This window comes from Heteronotia binoei, chromosome 10 (assembly GCF_032191835.1).
Source record: "Heteronotia binoei isolate CCM8104 ecotype False Entrance Well chromosome 10, APGP_CSIRO_Hbin_v1, whole genome shotgun sequence".
Taxonomy (NCBI): domain Eukaryota; kingdom Metazoa; phylum Chordata; class Lepidosauria; order Squamata; family Gekkonidae; genus Heteronotia; species Heteronotia binoei.
Window position 1 is genome coordinate 34516236 of NC_083232.1, and position 12463 is coordinate 34528698.

A 12463-nucleotide genomic window follows, 5' to 3' on the forward strand; every position below is an offset into this window, starting at 1 on the left:
CAGGAATTTTGGGTTTCATCAGGCTATATATAGTATAGCTAACAAGTGTCTGTATCCCTCTGGTATGGGACATGTGCTTGGTTTGATTGAAGTTGTAAGTGTTATAAAGGTCAGATTAAATTTCATGACCTTCAACAAATGCTGTTGCTGACTGCTCTCAGCATATATAGACAATCTCTTTATTGACCTGTGTAAAGACATGGTGACATTTTCAACCAGAGGTTGCGCAGAAGGCAATATTAGATGGCTTAGTTATGGGGGTGCAGGTAGTTGTGTGTTCAAATAAATTGGAAAGTGGCTCAAACAGATCTTGCTGAACATGTTCCATATGTATAAGTAGTTAACAGTATAGTTTTCTTTTCCCCCTAAGGTAACCTCTGTAAAAGTAGTCAATTTGTGAACTAGAAAGCTTGTTTGTTCTCCTGAGATCAAAAACCAGAAGGCATTTCACTTGCGGAGTGAATGTGGAGTTTAGGCAGCTGTGTTTCATTCTCAGTAATAATGCAGTAAAGGAAGACTAGTAAAGCTATTATATGCCATTGAGTTTGAGCTTGATAGGTATTTTAATCATGAGAGTAGAGCTAGAAGTATACAAAGTAAGGCTAGGAACAGATTTGTTGTCTGGTGACCTTGCCTTACTGTGGAGCTAGTTTTATTTTTTTTATTTATTATCAGATTTATAATAATAATTTTTAATTTATATCCTACCCTCCCCACCAGGGCAGACTCAGGGTGGCTCACAACCTATAAAATCATAACAACACTAAAGCCAACAATTACATTTAAACAGGTTCAGGTCAGTGATTAATCAAAACAATCTAAAACACTTTAAACCAATATGGTGCTAATATCAGGATAGCCTTTCAGTTCAGTTGGATGATGGATGTTCTTCCTGCTACTATATTGGCATATTAGGATCAATTAAAGGTGAGCCGGAAAAGTATAGTCTTGCAGGCCTTGTGGAACTGGGCAAGGTCCCGCAGTTCCAGAATTTAAAACTTTCTGGAATGATACATCCTAATTATCCGCAGGGATGTATTAATGGGAACAACCTAGTATACGGTTTGGCCCATCCACAGAACTAGCCATAGTCGCCTAGAAAAAAAAAATTTGGAATCATATTTACACATACTTCTGATTCTCCTAATTTGGAAGGTTGGGTGCACAGAGCATTCAGAGATCTGAAGAATGGAGAAGTAATTTGGGCCATTGATTTTGGCACTCACAGCTGCTCTCCAGTTGTCCACCAAGGCATTGTGCAATGGAGGAACTCTATTCTTTACCAGAAAACCCCACCCTAATATTTATTATGAGGATTCCAAGTTGTCAGTGCACTGCCAGAGGGAGAACTACTCCAGTAAGAGAAAATATAGCAAATACCCACAAAAGATGAGTCTTGCTCCCAGAGAGTAAGCAGGGAGACTTGACACCAAGTTAAGCCAATTTGAAATCATGCTAGCATTTCACTGGGACTTGGCTTGTAATGGGAGTATATTCAAGTTGAGCGTCTCTGTGCCACAGTTAGTTGCCTCACCTTTCCCTGTGACCAGTCTGTGGCAAGACAGTCCTTGTCTATTGCTGTTGTAGTTGTATATCTGCTGGGAGACCAGACCTGTTCTCCTGGAATTCTTCCCTGTGCCTGTTGAAATGTTAACCTTGTTGCAGACACTTCCCTGCTCCATACATGATGACATGAATGATGTGGCCTACCAATTCACTCTTCCAAGCCTGGCATCCCGCAGATGTGTAAGATTGTGATGGGTTGTGACTAGATTGGGATGGGTTGTGACTAGATAAGATTGTGACTAAGGAAGTGTATGGTTGTTTACAAAGCCTGAAGGCTTTTCCTATTAAAATCCAGGCCCCAGGATTTCCAGGTTTTTTAAATGTCACTTTCTACTACCTCTCTTTTTTCTGCTGTTCTTAAACCAGCATACTTGCACAGCAGTGGAGGCCTATCACTGCCTCATCATTGGGATCTATTTTGAAATGCTTTGGGAAATTATCAGTGCCATTCTATGAAAAGTTAAACCCTTCTGAGCCCATTGACTTTGACTGAAAGTCAATGGACTCCTCTCTTTAGGACTCCTTCTGACTCACCAGCCATCCTGCCTTTATCTGCTCTCCTGCCTTCAGCTTTTTTCCCTTCCCTCCCCCTGGCAGCCTCTCCCTGGAAACATCTGGCCAAGTTTCAAATTTCAGCTGAACTTGATCCAGTTGCTCAGTGGGAAACCCACAAGAACTTGCAGGGGCACCTCACTTTTCCTGGTATCCCTCCCCACATTATTTGCTCATTGTCTCTTCCTGGCAGCCCCCATATCCTCACCATTCCCTGCTCCCCTTCTCATCTGCCAAGCAAACCTACCTTTTATCGTCCCCATCTTCAGTTATATTCATCATTTTATTCATTTATGTCTAACTTTTCTGAACAATGGGGATCCATAGCAGCTTACATTGTTTTCTTTTTTCTCCACTTTATTTACACAACAACTCTGTGAGGTAGGTTAGTCTGAGAGTGGGTGGACTTCCTGTCACTCATTGAGCTTCCACAGTAAAGTGGGAGTTGATTGATTGATTGATTTAGAGATTTATATCCCACCCTACACTGCAAGTGGGCTGAGAGCAGCTTGCATCATGTCAGTAATAAGCAGGTCTGTAAAAACATTGAGTCATAAAAAACAAAAATTGAAACAATTTAAGGTTTAAATAATTGATTAAAACTGATTAAATAACTGATTCAAATCTGGGTCTCCTAGATTCTAATCTAAAACTGTGAGCATTGCACTAGCTTTTATGGAGTGGCTACTATTGAATAGTAGCAACCAGCTGGGCTTATGTAAGTCATGTAAGTTGCATAGTGGAAAGTTGCCAAATTGCTGCTGCTGACCCTGGCCCCACAAAGTCCTCCATCAAAGTCCAAAGCAGCTGTGGAAAAGAGCCTCTTCCTATTTCCCTCCTTGTCCTGGCAAATCAAGGCTTGGATGCTGTGGTTGCCTAGCAATGGCTACTGAGGTGATCTGTTTCTTAAAGGTGCTCTTTCATTTGTGTTAATTTCCCAATCATTTTCACCTTATTAATCTAAAACACAAATTCATACCATTTATCAGTGAAGTTTATTTTTATCATATTCAGTATTATAATTATACAAGTGTGAGACCTACAAGCCTTGTGGGGGGACATCTCATTTTCCTTTCTTTTACCTTCCCTTTCTTGAAGCCCCAATAAGCACCTCCCATTACCTGCTTCCTTTCTTTTCTTCCTGCCCACCAGTGAACCTCCATTTTCCTCCTTCCCTCTCCCTGGCAACCTCTACCCAGGAAAAGTCTGGTCCAGTTGTGTGTTGCCATTCTAACCATTGGGCTAGACTGAGTTTCATGGTGCCAGCAGGACTGATCTAGTTGCACAGTGGGAAATCTGCAAGGACTTGGGAGACACCTTATTTCCCCTGTATTCCCTTTCCCTATCTTCTCTCAGTATCTCCCATATTCTTAACTTGCCCCCTTTCCTTTTCTCCTTCCCACCCACCAGTGAAGCTACATTTTAATTGCCGTCCATCTTTATTATTTACTTTGTTTATGCCTCACCTTTGTCCCCAAAGGGGACCCAAAACAGCTTTTCTTTGTGAACTTCCACGGCAGAGTGGGGATTTAAACCTGAGTCTTTGATGCAATTTGATACAATTTGTTCATTAGGCTCCCTAGGAACTTCTGCTTTTTAACTTTAAGGTTTTCAACCGTTTTGGCTCATTCCTGAAAGACATATTATTGTATATTTAAGTAAGATAACTCTACCACAGTATATATAAATGCTAAATTAAACAGCCTGGACCTTCATTCCTGACACCACATTGTGATGGAACAAACCTCATCTTCAGCATGCCCTCATTCCTTCAAAATGACACTGTGTGTTGAACAAAGAGCTGTATCAAAAAACAAAAATAAGTTGTGATGTGCTTTCCTGCTACTTTAATCTTCATCAGTCTTGAAATATACTGGGAAGAGACTATTGCTGAGTCTAGCATCCTTTAAAGATACAGGGTATTAAACTGCAAGACATAAAACTGTATTGTATTTTTATTTTAAAGGCTATCTTACAGAAAGCTAGCAGGTTTGTTAATCTAAAGCTTGCTTTTTCAGCTTTTGAAAAAGTATATATTGTATTTCAGCTTGTATTATATATGATGAATGAGATGGAAGGTAGCTGGCTGTTCATTGTCTGTGATATGATAAAATGAATAAACTGCAGGCTGTCAAAATTGAGAAGTAGTAATTTTTTTTATTCCAAGACCTGTTGTATGGGGACTGATTGGTCTCTGTAGTAAAAAGTAAAGTTCAATTTGACTTGAAGAGAATTCAAGGAAAACTTCAGTTCTGCTGTTACGTTGTAGGTGGTTTATTGAACGCTCAGGTTTGCTGGGTAGTGCATGGGTCATATGACACAAACACAGTCAACTTAAACTAGAGCTAAACAGAAATAAAGTGCGCATGTATTCCTCAGACGCTTTCTCCTCCTGTGACGTGTACCCCTTCAATGATCTGAGGAAGAGGCTCTGAAAAGGAAGAAGAAGAAGATGATGATGATATTGAATTTATAACCCACCCTATACTCTGAATCTCAGCATCTCAGAGTGGTCAGTCTCCTTTACCTTCCCCCCCCCACAACAGACACCTTGTTGTGGGTGAGTGAGGCTGAGAGAGCTCTTACAGCAGCTGCCCTTTCAAAGACAACTCCTATAAGAGCTATGGCCGACCCAAGGCCATTCCAGCAGCTGCATGTGGAGGAGTGGGGAATCAAACCCAGTTCTCCCAGATAAAGAGTCCGTGCTCTTAACCACTACACGAAACTGACTCTCTTGGGAGCAGAGACTGCCTCACAAAGCTCACAACAGCCTGCTGGCACCGAGCAGCCAAGCCTGAGCCCCAGGCTCAGCTGCACAAGCTTAAGTCTGAGGGCAGGGCTAGACAGGGGAGGGACAGGGTGGGGATAGAGGGAACAGGGCTATATAAAGGGATGAGTCTGACAGGCCAGGGAGGAGACAGCTGGGAGCTCTGCTGCATTTAAGGAGAGAGACAGAGCACCAGCAGGTCAGGTAGGAGGGCAGGTGAAGTAACTGCCTCGCCTGACCATTTCTGAGGCTTTTGGGGCGACTCTATAAAGTTGCAAAAAGGGGATAGAAGGACTGTCCAGTGATGACAACCGGAAGAGCACCTCCAGGGGTGGAGGTGGAATATGACATGCATGTAGCAGAATTGTGTTCCTGATCCATGCTCAAGTTTTGCTGCTGCAACATAATTTTTTTCTGTTTGAAACTATAATAACATTGATGTTTTCTCACAGCCAGTTTTGATCAATTACATGATGACATTACTCTTACTTGGAAATAAGGCTGTTTTCAAACAATTGATCTCTGTGGCTTTTCAGGAGGCATTGAGTTGTTGGGGAGGGGGCTTCTTTGCATCAAATATATTCATCCCTGTTGCATTCATCCCTAACTTAAAGTTAAAGAAAATCTGCCTTAGTGTTCTGCTGTATCACCATGTCTGGTTTCTTTAGGAATGTTGTAACTTTACTTTCAAAGTAACATTTTGTATTCCAGAGAAACATTTCATATTGCAAAATGGAAACTATTTCAGAGTGCTGATGATAATTTGAAAGAATTTCATTCTGTAAGGCGTTTTTGCGATTACATGATTAAGGTGACTGTCATTTGTAAACTTCTGATGGTGTAAAGAAGTTTGATTTATGCTGTTAACTTTTGTTCTGAGATGTATCCCTTTTAATTTCTGTAACAGAATTCTCTGACAAGAAGTTGTCCGCTTGCAAACGACTCTCAAGCTCGCAGCGGCGCCCGGTTCCATACCTCTTACGACAAAAGATACGTCATCAAAACGATAACAAGCGAAGATGTAGCAGAAATGCACAACATACTGAAGAAATACCACCAGGTAATTGCTTGTTTTCAAGAGGCAAAAATGAGAACATTGATGAATGGATGAATGTTTTATGTAACATGGTAGGAAGAGAGACTTTAAGCTGTAAGTTGCTGCCAGTTCCACCACTTTGGTAAGTAACATTAAAAAGTTCTTGTTCACTCTGTTAAGCAATATGTAGAACTAAGTCATTGTTGCCCTGACCTGGATGGCCCAAGCTAGCTTCGTGTCATCAGATCTTGACAGGGTTGGTCCTGGTTAGTGTGTAGATGGCAGACCACCAAGAATCCCAGGGTTGCTATGCTAAGGAAGGCAAGCCATCTCCAGATGTCTCTAGCCTCAAAAACCCCTTGAGGGGTCACCATGAGTCAGCTGCGACTTGACAGCACTTTCTACCACCTAAATTTGTTGTTACTGTGTTTTTATTGAGACTTCGGCAGTTTGTCCCCAACTGAAATGAAACATAACTGTGTCTCTGCTTGTTAGTCCCTTGTTACTCTGGTTTTCCCTGGTCCTCTCCTCACAGTCTGTGTTTAGCTTGTAAACTCCTTGAGGCAGGGACTAGCTTTCTGCTAATGTTACTCTGTAGAATGCCACATGTACTTGTGCCAAATGTGTGAATAAAAAAATTCTTGATGTTGCTAGATACTCTGCTGGCATAAGTGCTGGTTCTGTCTTGAAGCCGTGTTACAGGTACCACAGATGATGATAATGTAGCATAAGTAGGTAGCAGGAAGTGGGATGGCATAACTGGGTTAGATGTGTATTGGAGCTAACCACATGTACACTATAGTGATAAACCCATGACAGACCTGAATGAAAATGGATTTTTTTGTATCTAGAAGTTAAGGAACATGTTTGAATTTCCACTACTTAAAGGGAGAAGACATGAAATACTGGTGAAGAAGGAAGTGCTACTAAGTACACATAAAGTACTTTTCTCTATTATCCAGTAATAACATATTCTTAGGCATACATTCAAAATATCTTAGAAGTTCTGCAAAAGCTGTAATGTCTGTATACTGGCTTCCTGTATCTTGCAGGTCCATCTAAACTGGCATTCTGTTTCAGAGCGAGTTATAATAAAATCCCTGCACATCTCCTGTCCAGGAAAACTTATTTTAAACAACATTCAGAGATTTGCAAATACCTGCTGCTGCTTTAAATGTTGCTGTGTCAGCAAGTTTTCAGGGCAGTCTCCAGCACAGGGCAAAAACAAGAGGGCCTAGGGGCAAAGACTGAGACTGATCCTTCCCAAATGGGTACGAACATAAGAGAAGCCATGATGGATTAGGCCAATGGCTCATCCAGTCCAACATTCTGTTTCACACAGTGGCCAAATCCCAGGTGCCATGAGGAGATCCACCAGAACTTCAGAAGCCCAACCACTATTGCCCTCCAAGCACCAAGAAAACAGCATCACAGCCTCAGACATGGTGTTCTTTCTATAATTTGTGATTAGTGGCCATTGATGGACCTCTGCTCCATATGTTTACCTAATCCCTTCTTGATGCTCTGTGTTTGCAGCCACCACCACTTCCTGTGGCAATGAAATCCACAAGTTATTTACTTATGTATTCGATTTTAGACCACCCTCTCCCACCAAGCGGGTTTAATACAATATAAATTTAATTAAATTAAAGCCAGTGCTACTAAAAGATGGCAGTAAGAAATCCAAAAAGAGCCAGTTGCTAACGGGGGCAGAGGGGGTAGAAACTGGCAGTGCCAGAGGATACAACTGTTGCTGCCCTCAACCAAAGGCCTGGTGGAACATCTCTGCCTTACAGACCCTGTGGGCCTGCTTCACATCCTGCAGGGCCCAGATGTTATTTGGCAGAGAGTTAATCTTTGGATGAAGAAGCACTTCCTTTTTTGTCTGTTCTAAACCTTTTGCTCATTAATTTCATTGAGTGCCCACAAGTTCTTGTGAGAAAGGAAGAAAAGTACTTTTTTCTCTGCTTTCTCTACCCCATGCATAATTTTGTATACCTCTGTCATGTCACCCCTCAACTGTCGTTTCTCCATTCTAAAGAGACCTAACCTCTTCAACCTTTCTTCATAGGATTCCACCTCTTAATCATTTTAGTTGCCCTTTTCTGTACTTTTTCCAATGCTGTATCTTTTTTGAGGCACTATACACAATATTCCAAATGAGGCCACACCATAGATTTGTATAGAGGCATTATGATACTGCCTGATTTGTTTTCAATCCTGTTACTAATTTTTAAAGAGAGAGCTTTGGGAGGGTGCTGTGGTTCAGTGGTAGAGCATCTGCTTGGTATGCAGAAGGCTCCATGTTCAATCTGCAGCATCTCCTGTGAAGAGGTCCAAAAAGAAGGTGATGTGAAAGTCCTCTACTGAGACCCTGGAGAGCCACTGCCAGTCTGAGTAATGGAATGATGGTTTGATTGAGTGTAAGGCAGCTTTATGTATTCTATAAGCTTGTGCTGACTGAATTGCAGACTACAGAAGCTTCTCTGGCTCTCCAACTTAAAGGGTTCCTAGCTTGGAGGCAGTTTGAAGGAAACACACAAGTATGCTTAAGAGATGCTGTTTCCAAGCCCACTGGGAGAGGACAAACAGGAAAGTTTCCAAGGCTCCTTTTCTGAACAACAAACCGTGGGAAAGCTAGTTAGAAGACACCATAAGGAATATTGATATTTTCGTTCTTAAAATGCTACTTGTAATTTTTAGATCAATGTTTTATGCTTAAGTTAATTGCAGGACCCCATGGTGCAGAGTGGTAAGCTGCAGTACTGCAGTCCAAGCTCTGCTCACGACCTGAGTTCGATCCTGGTGGAAGCTGGTTTCAGGTAGCCAGCTCATAATTGACTTAGCCTTCCATCCTTTTGGGGTCAGTAAAATGAGTACCCAGCTTGCTAGTAAACTGTACTGCTTCTGCTATCTCAATTGTTCGGGACATTAAAAAATTTCAAAGTTTTGCATTAACAGGTTTTGCCAATTTATGCTTAACACAGCCTTGCCAATTAGATATAGCATTGTACAGATCCTTCAGAGCGTGTATTTTACCTGTTCCTGCAAGTAGCATGTAATGCCTCCGGTGCTCACTTTCCCACAATGCATGCATCATGACTGAACCTGACAGGGGCTACTCCAGTGTACAGCTGCTGCATTCTTGGAACCTGGGTTAAACATTTCCAGGCTTGGCAGCAGCAACTAGCTAGCCACAAAACCTGAGCTTTCAAAAGGCATGCAGTGGCACATCCCTTTATGAATGGCATGATATATCTTAGCAACATTTGTATGAGGTGCTAGAGAGTGTGAAAATATGACCTCTGCCTTGTCACGGTCAGGTACATAGTTGAGCAAGGACTTGATCTTATTATGAACAGAAACTCTTCTAGTGCCAAGCCTGAGTTCTGTGTGTGAGATAGAGAATTATCCTCTTTTATTGGTGTGCTCCTCACCCCCAACCCAAAATAAATATGTTTGTGCTGATGGGTGGTTATTTTGGTTTGAATTGGGGTTCTTTTGCATACAGCTTCAATTCTGCATGACTCCATCTTTAATTGTTTCTGTTTGTAAGTGTTTCTAAATGCACAGTATTTCTAAATGAACACCTTGTATGTGTTGCATTTTTGTATAAGTTGTCTATTTCATGACACACTAACATGGAACTAGGTATCCGTCACAACTGGGGCAACTAGCAATTAACGCAACCTCTTCCACTTGGGGGTAGGTGTTGATTTGAAACCAATTTCTCCTAACCATGTTGTGTTTATTAAAAAAAAAAAAGTGGAAAAGAGCAGAAGTGCATTTCATCCTCTTTTGGTTACTGTGGAGATCTTCTTTCCAGACTATTATAAATGCCACAAGAGTGCAGATAATTATTGCCTTGATAATTCATTGTTCTTTGTGTCTGTCTTGTAACACAGCAAGTTTAATCTTTTCATCAGTTGAATGACATGACTGGTTAAATACTTTTCTTGTTAAGCAGTCAGTCTGTGAAATAAAATCCCGCTGTGCTGCGTGGCTTGATAAAACAGTAGCACTAAAACCATTGAACATGAGCAGCACACAATAGAATTAATTTAGCAAAAGTGGACCAAATGGGTCAGAATTGTAATATTAATTGTCCAGGGACAAATGGATCCTTTAAAACAAGCATAAAAGAGTAATAATAATGAGCAGTAAGACTTACTGCTTCCTTTTAATAAATAGAGGTTCCGTAATGTACTGTATGTCAAATAGAGGAGGGGATGTAGATTTCTGTATTGTCAATGGGCTAAAGCTGCAGCTTTAATGTGTTGACATAAAAAGAAAAAAATGAACATCATACAAGATCTTTGTAAATGGTTTGCTCCTCTATGGTACCCAAAGAGCTTTGCAGTCTGACAGTTCATTTTCCTGATTTTATTTTGCCTTTCCATAGGGGCTGCAATCTAAGAACTACAAAAATGCTCTGATTAAGTGATTCCTGATTTAAGGGGTTGATATGATGAGGAGCACTTTTTTCGGTGGGGGGGGGGTGGATTTTCAGAGAAAGTAGCCTGGTGTTCAGTGGAGGCTGTGATGCTTTTTTGTTGTTGTTCCGTGAGGCATCCTGGAGCAGGCTGAATTTATTATACTGAGTATATAGAATTAAATTACAAAGAAGCTTCAGTAAGGCAGGACAGGGAGCAGTTGCCAGTCCTCACGCATACACGAACACACCCATTTCAGGCTATGTGTAATTTGTTCTTAAGGAATTTCCCTGGTTGTCCACACATTTCACAGTCCTGTATAGTTTTAAGGCCTCCTTAAGCCCATTTATAGCTATTCATCTGCTCCATATTTTTATCTAACCCCCTCTTGAAGCTGTCTGTGCTTGTAGCCGCCGCCACCTCCTGTGGCAGTGAATTCCACATGTTAATCACCCTTTGGGTGAAGAAGTACTTCCTTTTATTTGTTTTAACCAGACTGCTCAGCAATTTCATTGAATGCCCACGACTTCTTGTATTGTGAGAAAGGGAGAAAAGTAGTACTTCTTTCTCTGCTTTCTCCATCCCATGCATAATCTTGTAAACTTCTGTCATGTCACCCTGCAGTTGATGTTTCTCCAAGCTAAAAAGCCCCAAGTGTTTTAACCTTTCTTCATAGGGAAAGTGTTCCAACCCTTTAATCATTCTAGTTGCCCTTTTCTGGACTTTTTCCAATGCTATAATATCCTTTTTGAGGTGCGGTGACCAGAATCGTACACAGTACTCCAGCTGAGACCGCACCATCGATTTATACAGGGGCATTATGATACTGGCTGATTTGTTTTCAATTCCCTTCCTAATAATTCCCAGCATGGCGTTGGCCTTTTTTTATTGCAATAGCACACTGTCTTGATATTTTCCCTGCCCCTACTCCTTCCCTGCAAATGCACCCTCTCCCATCAGTGTACAAGTTTGGAAGACCATGCGATGGACAAGATAGCAGATAGTTTATGCAATATAAACAATTCAGAAAGTAACGAATCTCTGATGTACAAGTGGCTTCCATTTCTTAAATTTTCTTTTGGTCCTGTAGATCAGATGCGTACATGTATACCTGGTAGATATTATGACATTATTAATTTGATGTAATTAATATATGGACAGAGTATTTATTTTTTAATTCAGCTGCCAATTTTGTATGTGTGTGTGAATGTATGTATGTGTTGTTTTGTTTGTATTTTGTATATATATATATATTTTGTGTTCTGCTGGTATGCTATGCTTATACACAAAGAATGATTGCAGATACAGTCATTGATTGCTTTATTTGTATGTTTATTAAATTCAATAAAAAAGTTTTTGGGGAAAAAAAAAAAAAAAAAAAGTTTGGAAGACCCACGTTTAGTGTTGTAATGCATGTTTTAGTTGAAAGACTTGGCAAACAACATCTTCAGCATTGGCGGTTGATGATTTTGTTGCCAAGCTAGTTGAAAGTACCAGATTTAAAAAGATACAGTGTGCAAGCCCCCTCAGTACTGTGTGTTGACTGTGCCACCTGTGTTGCCACACGAAGTCTCTAGTTTGTCACTGGCACAGACTCTGTGTTGAGCATATTCTGTGTACATGCTTCTTACATCCATCTGAAAAAATCCAGTACAGAGCATGCAGAGGCACCATCATTTTGTCTTTTAAAAAGAGGGGTGCATACTGATTGGGACAGTTCCTATGTGACACAATGTCTGCATGGGAAATAAGCAAAGGGCATGATGCCTTGTTTTAGAAGTATTGTGTGCAGTGTGAGCTTGTGGTGATCAGGTTCAAGATGTCTGTAGAGACAGCTGGGACATAGGTTTCTAATTTTGTTAGCTGTTTGGTGTCTTAGTCCGGATTTGACATGTGGCACGCTTGATGAAAAAAATGGATGCTAACATTCAGAGCGTGTCAGTGTCTTTATCGTCCTCTTCATAATGTGGTTTGATAACTTTGTCTTACATGCCTGTAACAAAATATGCCTCAAAGGACTTGTTGAAGTTTGTTTAATATTTCAGTGGGGTTTCTTTTTTTGGCGGGGGGGGGGGGGCATTTTGGCATTCATTAATGCAAAGGAGGAAT

At 40.9% G+C, this 12463-nt stretch overlaps 1 protein-coding gene across 1 annotated transcript in view; it reads left to right on the forward strand.

Annotated features, from left to right (window-relative positions):
• Positions 1-12463, forward strand: part of PIP4K2A (phosphatidylinositol-5-phosphate 4-kinase type 2 alpha) — a 123451-nt gene that overhangs the window by 66842 nt on the left and 44146 nt on the right. Inside the window, exon 4 of the mRNA XM_060248383.1 lies at positions 5793-5945. Coding sequence (XP_060104366.1) covers positions 5793-5945 — 153 coding nt within the window. The remainder of the gene's footprint in view (positions 1-5792; positions 5946-12463) is intronic.